Consider the following 13070-nt stretch of genomic DNA (forward strand, 5'->3'; position numbering starts at 1 on the left):
AGGCTGTGGCCCAGACAGCAGCTGCTGAGCTGATGGAGCCTGCACCCACCCAATTTGGCCAAAGAAGCCCCCATACTCTCCATGAAAAACATTTCCAGAAGCTGCTGTGTCAATAACAGTCTCAAAACAAAAGCAAAACCACCAACACTGAAGATCATTCTAGAGTCTGATTTGAAAACTAGGGTCAAATTCTGCAGGGACTTTCAAGTGGCAAAAAAATCACCGTAGTAACCAGATCTACAGTCTCATCCATCACACCAGGGAAAATGCTCCATTCGCCATTCCTCAGCTTCTGGTTCTGGTTTCTGAGTTCTCTCTATATTGGAGGGGTTTTAAAGCTAGAGGGACCTTTGCCCACTTACTCATTCACAGATCTGAATACGGAGGTCAAGAGGGGAAGTGACATGTCCTAAGTCAGAGTAGATAAGAAAATAAGACAATGACTGAGCCCTTAGTGTATACTGGGCACTGGCTAGCTACTGGGGATATGGAGATGAAGAAAACAGTTCCTTTTACAAGAAGCTCCATCTAGTAAGGTAGAAAGATTGTTTTTCTTTTTTTCATTTTTTTTTTTTTTTTTTTAGATGGAGTCTTGCTCTGTCACCACGGTGGAGTACAGTGGTGCCATCTTGACTCACTGCAACCCCCACCTCCTGGGTTCAAGCGATTCACCTGCCTCAGCCTCTCAAGTAGCTGGGACTACAGGCGTGCACCACCACGCCCAGCTAATTTTTGTATTTTTAGTAGAGACGAGGTTTCACCATGTTGGCCAGGATGGTCTCGATCTCTTGACCTCGTGATCTGCCTGCCTTGGCCTCCCAAAGTGCTGGGATTACAGGCATGAGCCACCATGCCCAGCTGGTAGACAGACTCTTTGTAGGCAGGACCAGGCTTCCCTGAAGCAGAAGGAAACTTGAAATTAGGGTAATGAGCCTCACCAGGGGTGGCCACCACACTGCCCTGAGATGATTATATGTGGACACAGGGCTATGACATAGCCCTGCTTTGACCTTGTAGCTGTGCTGTAGGGCTAGATGGGGCCTGGAGTGGCCTGAGCTAGGGGCTGCCATGAGCTCTTTCCACTCCCCCAAGGCATTGCGTAAGGTCACTTGCTATTTGTATAGCAAAATCAAGAAAACAGTTTTCTATAATACCAGGTGCTTCCCCTACCCCCAGCTCAGTGAATGGTCTACCTGGTCGATAGGCCCTTGTTTGTGTTAGAGATAGAACACTAGTGGTAAGCTCTGGCCCACAGGCCACTGGCAAATGGAAGCAGAGCTGCAGAGCCCTCAGGAACCACAGAGCACCTCTGTCTGCCACACAATGCCTACCCAGCTTCTGCTGGCCCACCTGTGGACAGTAGTAATTAGCGATGTGCAGCCTGGGACTAGTGCCAGGGAACCTATGGACACTCTGGGTGATCAGACATGTGCTGCTGTGGTGGCCTTTATGATCAGGAGATGACATGCAGTGAGAAGAAGGGAAGAGACGGCCCAGAGGGGTTCAGACCAGGGTGAGGTCCACAGAAAGGCCAGGGCCAAGATGTGGTCAGCACCCCAGGCCGGTGGGGACTTCATATCACCCATGCTGGAGGTCAGTCCTTGACTGCTCCAAAATCTCTGCTTGAGGGGTTCTAAATGAAATGAGCAGGCCTTCCCTTCAGGACATGACTGAGTGATATGGTTTGGCTCTCATCTTGAATTGTAATAATTCCACATGTCAAGGGCGAGACCAGGTGGAGGTCATTGATTATGGGGGCTGTTTCCCTCATGCTGTTCTCATGATAGTGAGTTCTTACAAGATCTGATGGCTTTATAAGTGTCTGGCATTTCACCTGCTTGCTCTCATTCTCTCTCCTGCCGTCTTGTGAAGAGGTGCCTTCCACCATGGTTGTAAGTTTCCTGAGGCCTCCCCAGCCATGCAGAACCATGAGTCAATTAAACCTCTTTTCTTTATAAATTACCCAGTGTCAGGTATTTCTTCACAGCAGCATGAGAACAAACTAAAACAGTGAGCTTCTGAGAAAAGCATGAAAAAACAGGCCTCCTGAACTTCCCCAAGTGACTGATGCAAATCACATCCCTCACACTTCACAGCACGCTGGAGATCTTTAAGGACAAACTGCAGATGATCTAAATGACAGCACTGACCATCAGCAACCTGCACAACTGCCCAGCCAAGATTGCAAGATGGAAGCAACGCTTGCAGGCAAAGAAGGAGAAGAAGGAAAGGCCGGAGCAGGCCAAGGCAGGAATGAAATAGCCCATGAATACTGGAGTGAGACAATTGACCTCCCTGGCCCACACCGTGCTGAGCGACCTGTATCTGCTCAAGGGTGGTAAGAGACTACGTGGAGGACGGGGACTTGGCAGTGAATGGGGATCAGCGAAGGACATAGTGGGTCCCCAGCGTCCCGGCCACAAGTTCCTCTGAAGACTGTGGATGACGATGGTAGCTTAGGTGCATCCTTCTTATTTCCTGAGGGGAAGTTGGAGAAGCAGAATGCAATTGTGGGAAGAAATCCAAAGAAGGAAAGAATTCACAGGACAAGTCCAAAGTCTGATCAGCAAGCAGGACTTTCCTTTTTTTTCATGGAGTCTTGCTCTGCCACCCAGCTTGGAATGCAGTGGCACGATCTTGGCTCACTTCAACCTCTGCCTCCTGGGTTCAAGTGATTCTCCTTCCTCAGCCTCCCGAGTAGCTGGGATTACAGGCATGTGCCACCATGTGAGCTAATTTGTGTATTTTTAGTAGAGACGGGTTTTCACCATGTTGACCAGGTTGGTCTCGAACTTCTGAGCTCAAGTGATCTACCCGCCACGGTCTCCCAAAGTGCTGGGATTACAGGTGTGAGCCACCACACCAGGGAGCAGGCCTTTCTGCAGGGTGCAAGGGCACGGCCTGAGGGGAAGTTCCTGAAGCTGTAGCTGACCCTCCCCACTCTATCTGAACTGCATGGAGAACACATGATGGGGCCTCAGCAGCAGTCCATGGAGGAGGACACCTACTGCCTGGACCCCGACCAGAGACTTCACAAGGCACCTGAAAACTTGAACTGCTTATATCAGACTGCTACAAGTTGTTCCAAGAACTGGCCCAAGAATTGAAGAAAGACACTTCCAGTTTTCATAGCAAGACCCTCTTCCATGAGAAAACACCTCAGGAAAGCTGGGTGACTGCCATGTCCACTGAGAGAGCACTCTGGGCACTCTGGAAAAAAAAAATGACCACAACAGACAGAAGCCAGCTGATTGTGAGACCAAGTTCCTGCCCCCACAGGGCCCAGGAAGTGCCAAAGGAACCTGGAAGTGCCAGGGCTCCCAGGAGGGAGGCAGGTCACGATGTGAGGGCTTGGGTCCAAAGCACCAGCTGGTTTGGTTCCATTTTCCCTGTAGCCAGGTCCTGAATGCCCACAGCCTCAGCAGAACATCAGCCAGTGCTGCTCCTTTGAAAGCACTTTTGATTGGTCTCTTGTTAGTTGAGCTATTAACTAGTTGAGCTATATAACTAGTTAGTTAGTTAGTTTTCAAATAAAGATAGTTTAATATAAAAAAAAGAAAAGCACTTAGTACAACACATGACATATTGTTAGGGTTAAATAAATATTGTGATTATTGCCATTACTTAAAAAGTACACATCAGCCCGGTGCAGTGGCTCATGCCTGTAATCCCAGCACTTTGGGAGGCTGAGGCAGGTGGATCACCTGAGGTCAGGAGATCGAGACCAGCCTGGCCAACATGGTGAAACCATGTCTCTACTGAAAATACAAAAAGTTAGCCTGGCATGGTGGCACATGCCTGTAATCCCAGCTACTTGGGAGCCTGAGGCAAGAGAATCACTTGAACCTGGGAGGCAGAGGTTGCAGTGAGCCAAGATCACGCCATTGCACTCCAACCTGGGTGACAGAGTGAGACTCTGTCTGGAAAAAAAAAAAAAAAGTACACATCAAAGAACTTTGAAATCACAGAATGTTAGGTATACAAGGCATTTGCTAGTGAATAAATTGATGGTCATTTCTTATTTTGTTTAGAACATGAATACATATAAAATTTTACTATTTACATTTTCAGGAATCCTTAAACACATTACTTAAACAGCTAGAAAAAGAAAAGAGGACTCTTGAAAGTCAAGTGAAATACTATGCACTTAAACTGGAACAAGAATCAAAGGTTCGTTTTTACTATATATACTTAGCAATTCCTTTGAAACTGCCATTATTTCTAATGTTATCTACAAACCTACTCTATAATTATCACAAAATGCTTACAAAACTATTTCCTACACTATAGAGACATACACCTTAACTTAGTCTTGCTTGTATTGCTAATCTTCTCATATGCTGGACCCTTTACTTTTGTATCTTCACATAGGCTTACCAGAAGATCAACAATGAATGCCGTACATACCTAGCTGAAATGTCTCAGGTAACTCTTTTTTATTTCCAAATTCTAAGTGTTTCTTCTTACTATAAATTATGTTTTTCACTTTTCTAGGTTTTGGTTTTGGTTTGGGAGAGAAGCAGATGTTGGAATTAAGTTTCTAAATACAGAGGGTAGACAGGAAAATACACAACTTGTATAAAAGATAAAAAGGGCTGGGTGTGGTGGCTCAAGCCTCTAATCCCAGCACTTTGGGAAGCTGAGGCGGTCGGATCACGAGGTCAGGCGTTTGAGACCAGCCTGATCAACATAGTGAAACACTGTCTCTACAAGAAATGCCAAAAATTAGCTGGGTCTGGTGGTGAGCACCTATAGTCCCAGCTACTTGGAGGTGAGGCAGGAGAATAGCTTGAACCTGGGAGGCGGAGGTTGCAGTGAGCCAAGATCACACCACTGCACTCCAACCTGGATGACAGAGCAAGACTCAATCTCAAAAAAAAAAAAAAAGTAAAAAGGACATAACAGTTTTCCAAATTAAGAGATTATTTTTCATATTTGCTTCCTTAATTATCCTTTTAGTTTCATGCCTAATCACTAGAATTCAAACAGGTAGCTGCTATCTCTGTGCAATCATGAAATTCAAGGCACTTCACTTTATAATAATGCATGGTAAGGTCTGAGAGATCAGAATTGCTGTTGGTAGTACACAATTGCTGTTGTACTTATAAATACAGGACAGGGAGGTGATCAGTAAATTATGAAAGATGTTGCATCTATTTTCAAGCTATTCATTTGCTTTTCAGTTTTATTTATGATATAGTTGGTATTGTAGAGTTTTTGTTTTGACCTTGTCAGAGCTATCTTTTATTTATGATTTCTAATGTTATAGTTAAAAAGACCATCTGAGTGTTTCATAGCATTCACTATATCTTTTAGTATTTGTGGTTTTTTTTTGAGACATAGTCTCGCTCTATCGCCCAGGCTGGAGTGCAGTGGCCGGATCTCAGCTCACTGCAAGCTCCGCCTCCCGGATTTACGCCATTCTCCTGCCTCAGCCTCCCGAGTAGCTGGGACTAACAGGCGCCCGCCACCTCGCCCGGCTAGTTTTTTGTATTTTTTTAGTAGAGACGGGGTTTCACGGTGTTAGCCAGGATGGTCTCGATCTCCTGACCTCGTGATCCACCCGTCTCAGCCTCCCAAAGTGCTGGGATTACAGGCTTGAGCCACCGCGCCCGGCCATCTTTTAGTATTTGTATAGCATAATATCTGACATTTAAATATGAAATCAGTATCAATCTTATTTTGGTAATGTTTTAAGATTAGGATGTAAACTCAGTTTTCAGATCCAAATGGAATTGTCCAAAAAGCATTTGGATATATGACTTTCAGGAAACAAATAAAGATTTGAAAATTGTTAACATATAAAAAGTGAAGTAGGCCAGGCATGGTGGCTCACGCCTGTAATGGCAGCACTTTGGGAGGCCGAGGCGGGTGGATCACGAGGTCAGGAGATCAAGACCATCCTGGCTAACACGGTGAAACCCCATCTCTACCAAAAATACAAAAAATTAGCCAGGTGTGGTGGTGGGCGCCTGTAGTCCCAGCAACTCGGGAGGCTGAGGTAGGAGAATGGCGTGAACCCAGGAGGCGGAGCTTATAGTGAGCCGAGATCGCACCACTGCACTCCAGCCTGGGCGACAGAGCGAGACTCTGTCTCAAAAAAAAAAAAAAAAAGTGTAGTAATTGAATGAATGAAATGCATTGGGGAGAATATACAGTGGGAAAAGAAAAAAATAGTCTAGGATATAGCTGTGAAGAAGTTCAACAGTGACAATCAAGGGAAAAAGAGCCGAAAAGAGGGTTGGAGTCCTGAAGACACAGCTAGGTCTGACAAGGAGGTAGAGGATTTTGAGGATGGGAGTAGCATGAAGAATAATCTGCTAGTCACTGATCCAGAATATCTAGAGGGATTAATGAAAGGATTGAGAGGAAGGGCATTAGGTTTGGGGATTACAGCCAATAGGGGGATATTTAGAAAATTTTGAGAAAGGTCTATCATGGGTAAAGGGAAGTGTATGTTGCAATGTTGACTAAGGTAAACAAGAAGAAATTGAGACAAGATAGGATCAGTTCTTGCAGTCTCTTGTCTGTAAAATGGATGATTAGCTCAAACTTCATGGTCCTTGATACTGGGCTGGATGCATTGATTCCTCCTAGAAGACAGGCACCCTTATGCCTTTCCTCAGACTATGTGCTTGGAATGTGCTCCTTCTCATACATGCCAATTCCACTTCCATCAAGGTCTAGCACAAACACTACCTCTTTATGGGGCCATGACGTGATGAAAAGACCAGACTGTAGTGGGATTGCAAATCTGAATCTGAATCCCAGCTCTGCACTTGCTACTATGTGACCTTTCTGGGCCTTAATTTCCTTCCTCACCTGTGAAAAGGAAATACCAGTATCTTGCAGGGGTTTTGTGAGTATGTAGAGAAATAATATATGTGCAGTGCTGGGTGAAGTTTCCGGCACATAGTAGGTTTTAAATTCCAGTCAATGGTGAATATCACTTTCCTATGTTTCTTTTCTGATTTTCCGAGCCCCTCTGTGACAGGGGCACCAGAATTTCTGCTTGCCTTAGCCTTCCTCCTGGTCCCTTATTGCTGATATATCTGTTTGCTTCACTCAGCTGTAGGTTCCTCCCTGAGGTCAGGCAGGGTGACTCATGCTTTCTATTCCCTTTCACAAAGAGTGGCAAAAAGGAAATATGCAAAATTATTTACTGAACTGAACATAAAATAGAAATTTATGTTCATAATATTAAGCCCAAGTTATTAAGAAAAAGGTGATATATAAAACACTGTTGAAGGATTCTTTTAAGGTTAAAAGTAAAGTCTTTTGTCCCCAAGGCATTCATTTACCTTTGTTTATCTGAAAAATTCACTTATGTGAAATAATCCTACTCTGACTCCACAGGATCACTGAACATACGATAAAAGCCTATTTTAACAGCTTCCCAGGAAGATATTAATCCTGTCCCCAGTATAAATGTTAATCAGGATTTTCACTGTAGAGTGAATTGTTAATCTCTATAGTGAAGGACAGTTCTAACCATGTGGATACTATGGTGATTGGAAAGGTTAATGGATGATTTGTAGTTCTTTCCATGCTGAATACATAAATAATTGATTCATTGGTAGATAACTAGAGCTATTTGCGGAGTGTGCTGTTCATCCTTCTGCTGCTGTCCTCTCTGTGACTTTGTCTCACTCTTGATTCACTGTTTTGAATGAAACTGAGTTTCCCCCTCTTGGGAGTCTTCTGATATGCACAACGTAAGTACACTATGGACATTGCTTTTTAATACATAGGTACGTTGCATTACTTAAAGTCAGGCAGAAAGATTGACTAGAGCTTTTTGCAACACATAATAAACTTAAGCTTTAGCTTCTATCCTCGTAAACGCAGAATTTTAGCAATGGCTGTGAGAGGTTGAGGAATATAATGCTTTTAGCTCACAGATAAGGAATCTGAGGCTTTTCTGTTTCATTATCGGGAAGTTCTAATTGTGAAAATTGTTAAAATATCATATGGTGCCTCTTATTGTCCTTTCCTGAAACTTCCTTAAAATCCATTGGTTTTAGTTACATTCTCTGAAGAATAAGAATAAGTCTACACTCTTCCTGCAAGACAGGTTTTCAAAGATTTGTAAATGCCTCTCAGTCTTCCCTTAGTTTTTTGTTTTGTTTTGTTTTCTAAGCTAAAATATTAAGTTACATTAGCCATTCCCATAACATAGGTTCCAGACTGCGCAGGTATTTCAGCTGCCTTTTTGGACAATTCTGTTATTGTTCATTTAAAAATGTGGCTCGCTAGGTTTAAATGTAGTACTTAGGTTTAAATTTAGTACTTTAGATATAATGTCAACAGCATAGTTACCAAAGTCTCAACTAACTCTGCCGCACCCATTTTTCTTCTCTGCTGCCTATCATTCTGAAATACAGATACAATAGTGTTGTTTCCTGTTAAAAACCTTTAGTTTGCATTACCCAGAGGATCACAGCAAAGCTCTGTGGTGTGGTCTCTATAGGGTCCTCTCCAACTTGGCTGACCTGTCTCTGCAACCTTATCCCTGCTAATATCCTAGACTGCCGTTAGACCAAATGCTATGTGCAGTTTCTGGATCTATCTACTGCTTTATATCTGAGGTCCTTACTGTTCCTTCTACCTAGAATATCCTTTCCTTAGTTCTTAATTGGCTGCTCTTCCATGTGGAGCCCCCCAAACCCTCAATTAACTACATCTCCTGTATGCTTACAAAGCACCTGTGCACATCTCTATCAAGGCACTTAATTATAATCACCTATTTATTTTGCTGTTTCCCCAATAGAACTAGGACCCATTTGTCTTTATACCTGAGTGCTTAATGTAGTGGCAGAATATAATAGATGCTCTATAACATTAGCTGAAGGAATGAATGAACTCTATTTTCTGTTTCAATATACCCAAACCTGTCACTCTTATCAAATGATCTAATATCTTAGCTCACACCCAAAAAGCTTCTGTTACATATGCTGCAAAAAAAACCAGGTTATGGGAGAGTTAATTGAGAATTGATTATCTCTCTTATTTCTGAAATCAATTATGAACTAAGAGGATAAACACTTAGTTTTGTATTTCAGGGTTCTGGTTTACATCAAGTTTCTAAAAGGCAACAGATGGATCAACTGCCTAGGATGCAAGAGAATCTAGTGAAAACGTAAGTCTAGCTACATATTTTCTTTCTAATTAATTACATTTGCACATAAATGCCACTGACAAAACAGGTGTCCACTATATTTTGGAAGCAGAACTTCTAGGTTTTATAGCAACAATATAAAATTGCAGATGGTAAGAGAACTTAAAGAAGTTGTGATCTGTTCCACTATTTATACACATTTTTTTTTCGATCCCAGATACATTTTTGGTCCTCAAGCATGATAATATATTAGTTTTTAAACTAAAATAATATTTACCTAGGAGAGCTTAAAACTACACCATTAACAATGACATAAACACAGTCATACCTTGGAAATATTATGGGTTTGGTTCTGGACCACTGTAATGAAGCTAGTATCACAATGCAGTGAGTTACACAAATTTTGGGGTTTCTCAGTATATATAAAAGTTATTTTTGTACCATTATACCATTACTGTAGTCTATTAAGTGTGCATTAGCATTATGTCTAAAAACAATGTAAATACCTTAATTTTAAAAGATTTTATGCTGAAAACTGCTATTGATCATCTGAGCCTTCAGTGAGTTATAATCTTTTTGCTGGTGGAGGGTCTTGCCTTGATGTTGATGGCTCCTGATGAATCAGAGTGGTGGTTGCTGAAAGCTGAAGTGCCTGTGGCAAATTCTGAAAATAAGGCAACAACGAAGTTTGATGCACCAATTGACTCTTTTATGAAAGATGTCTCTGTCATATGTGTTGTGGTTTGATAGCATTTTACCTACAGTAGAACTTCTTTCAAAATTGGCATAATCTTTTCAAAGTCTGCTGCTGCTTTATCGACCAAGTCCATAGAATATTCTAAATCCTTTGCTGTCATTTCAAAAATGATGTCACAGCATCTTTACCAGGAGCAGATTTCATCTCAAGAGACAACTTTCTGTGCTCATTTGTAAGAAGCAACTCCTCATCCATTCAAATTTTATTGTCAGATTGCAGCAAGTCAGTCACCTCTTCAGGCTCTACTTCTAATTCTAGTTCTCTTGCTATTTCCAAAACATCTACCGTTACTTCCTCCACTGAAGTCTTGCACCCTTCATAGTCATCTGTGAGGGTTGGAATCAACTTCTTCCAAACTTCTTTTAATGTTGACATTTTTCTACCTCCTCCCATAAATCACAAATGTTCTTAGTGGCATCTAGAATGATGAATCCTTTCCAGAGGCTTTTCTCCCAAACCCATCAGAGGAATCACTATCTATGGCAGATATAACCTTATGAAATGTATTTCTTTTTTTTTTTTTTTTTTGAGACGGAGTCTCGCTCTGTCGCCCAGGCTGGAGTGCAGTGGCCAGATCTCAGCTCACTGCAAGCTCCGCCTCCTGAGTTCCCGCCATTCTCCTGCCTCAGCCTCCTGAGTAGCTGGGACTACAGGCGCCGCCACCTCGCCCGGCTAGTTTTTTGTATTGTTAGTAGAGACGGGGTTTCACTGTGTTAGCCAGGATGGTCTCGATCTCCTGACCTCGTGATCCGCCCAGACTTGAAAGTTAAAATTACTCCTTGATCCGTGGGCAGCAGAAGAGATGTTATGTTAACAGACATTTAAGCAGCATTTATCTTCTTGTGTATCTCCCACAGAGTTCTTGGATGTAACCAGGTACATTATCAAAGATTTGTAATATTTTGAAAGGAATCTTACTTTCTGAGCAGTAGGTCTCAACACTGGGCTTAAAATATTCAATAAACCATGCTGTAAACTCTAAACTCTTGTGCTGTCATCTGGGCTTTGTTGTTTCATTTACAGAGTACAGATATATTAGGTTTAGCATAATTCCTAGGATTTTCAGAAGGGTAAATGAGCATTAGCTTCAACATAAAGTCACCAGCTGCATTAGACAAGTCAACCTGTTTTTTTGATGCTTTGAAGCCAAGCATTGTCTTCTCCTCTCTAGCTAGGAATGTCTAGGTGACATGGTTTTCACAGTTTCCTCTGCATTTTTTTTTAAAGTCACATGGACTGTGGGGTTGAGATAGGGGGATTTCCAGAATCTTCAGAGGCTTGATAATAAAGGAGAAGGCCAGAATTTCCCATTTTTCTCAGCTGGCATCCTTTTCCAACAGAAGATTGTTTTGTGTACATTGAAAATCTGTTGGTTAGTGTAATCACCTTCATCAATGATCTTAGCTAGTTCTGGGTAACTTGCTGCAGCACATAAGACATACTTAATTCCTCCAGCAAAAAATTGCAGCAACAGGTATGACATCAACACTTGCTACTTCACTTGGCACTTTTATGTTATGGAGGGGGCTTCTTTCCTTAAGCCTCATGAACCATCCTCTGCTGGCTTCTAGCTTTTCTTCTGCAGCTGTCTCACTTCTCTCAGCCTTCATAGAGTTGAAGGGATTTAGAGCCTTACTCTTGATTAGGTTTTGGCTTAAGAGAATATTGTGGCTTCTTTGGTCTTCTATCCAGACCACTCACATTTTCTCCATGTCAGCAAGAAGGCTGTTTTGCTTCCTTATCATTTGTGTGTTCATTAACGTGGTGCTTGTAATTTCTTTTAAGAATCTTCCCTTTGCATTTACACTTTGGCTTAACTGTTTGGCACAAGAGGCCTAGCTTTCAGCCCATCTCAGCTTTCAACATACCTTCCTCACTAAATGACTAAGCTTATCATTTCTAGCCAAATTAAAGTGAGAGATGTGCAACTCTTCCTTTTACTTCAGCAACATAGTAGGGTTATTAATTGGCCTAATTTCAATATTGTTGTGTCTTAGTGAATGGAGAAGCCTAAAGAGAGGGAGAGAGACCCAGGAATGGCTGGTTGGTAGAGCAGTCAGAACATACATACCTTTATCAAATAGTTTGCTGTTTTATATGGGCGTGGTTTATGGCTCTCCAAAACAATTACAGTAGTAACATCAAAGATCACTGATCACCATAACAGATATAGTAATAATTTAAAAGTTTGAAATATTGTGAGAATTACCAAAATATGACACAGATATGAAATGAACATATGCTATTGGAAAAATGGTGCTGATGGACTTGCTGAACAGAGGGTTGCCACAAGTCTTCAATTTGTAAGAAAATGCAGTATCTTTGAAGCACAATAAAGTGAAGCATAATAAGACAAGGCATGCCTAAACAATTACAGCATCAGCCCTACCCCTTTTAGTCAGGAAATATGTTCACTGGAGTGGACACTAAAATAAACGTAGATGACAGTGCAGTTTAAACTGTTTTCCTATGTAAATAAAACCAATTTAAGATAGATAAAGAACAGAGGGCCTGGTGCAGTGGCTCATGCCTGTCGTACAACATTTTGGGAGGCTGAGGCAGGAGGATTGCTTGAGGCCTCAAGTTCAAGACCAACTTGGGAAACATCGCAAGACTCTGTCTCTACAAAAAATTAGAAAAATTGACTGGGTATGATGGTGTGCACTGTAGTCCCAGCTGCTTGGGAGGCTGAGACGGGAGGATCACCTGAGCCCAGGAGTTCAAAGCTGCAGTGAGCCACGATTGCACCACTGCAGTCCAGCCTGGTTGACAGAGCAAGACACTGTCTCTTAAGAAAAAAAAAAATAGGAAAATGTTTTGTGAGTTTAGAAGGTTATATCTACATGCAATTTTCCCTGGTCCTAAATACAGAAGAATTACTCAGGTAATCCTTGTCTGAGTAACTTTATCCTATGTAGGGGAAAACATTAATATGTAACTTAACACTGTAAAAAAATTAAGCCAAGATGTGAATCAGCTATAAGTCAGAATCCTTTTTAAATATAGGTCAAGGTGAGAGCCACTCAAGTATAGCAAATTTCCTTGGTGGAAATTAATGAGGTAGCAACATTTTGTCCAATAACCACTGTGTCTGAGTCCCCAAGACCACTCCCATCCATATTCAATGGTTCACTAGAAGAATTCATATACTGTCAGAGTCCCCAAGACCACTCCCATATTCAGTGATGCACTAGA

General features: G+C 42.0%; 1 protein-coding gene across 3 annotated transcripts in view; it reads left to right on the forward strand.

Moving 5' to 3' along the window:
- The window catches only part of CCDC169 (coiled-coil domain containing 169), a 66299-nt gene that overhangs the window by 39150 nt on the left and 14079 nt on the right, over positions 1–13070 (forward strand). For all 3 annotated transcript variants that reach the window (XM_010383107.2, XM_010383106.2, XM_010383108.2), the window contains 3 exons: positions 4072–4170; positions 4372–4425; positions 9063–9139. In XM_010383107.2, the coding sequence (XP_010381409.1) occupies positions 4072–4170; positions 4372–4425; positions 9063–9139 (230 nt within the window). The remainder of the gene's footprint in view (positions 1–4071; positions 4171–4371; positions 4426–9062; positions 9140–13070) is intronic.

Source organism: Rhinopithecus roxellana, chromosome 18, assembly GCF_007565055.1.
Source record: "Rhinopithecus roxellana isolate Shanxi Qingling chromosome 18, ASM756505v1, whole genome shotgun sequence".
NCBI lineage: Eukaryota > Metazoa > Chordata > Mammalia > Primates > Cercopithecidae > Rhinopithecus > Rhinopithecus roxellana.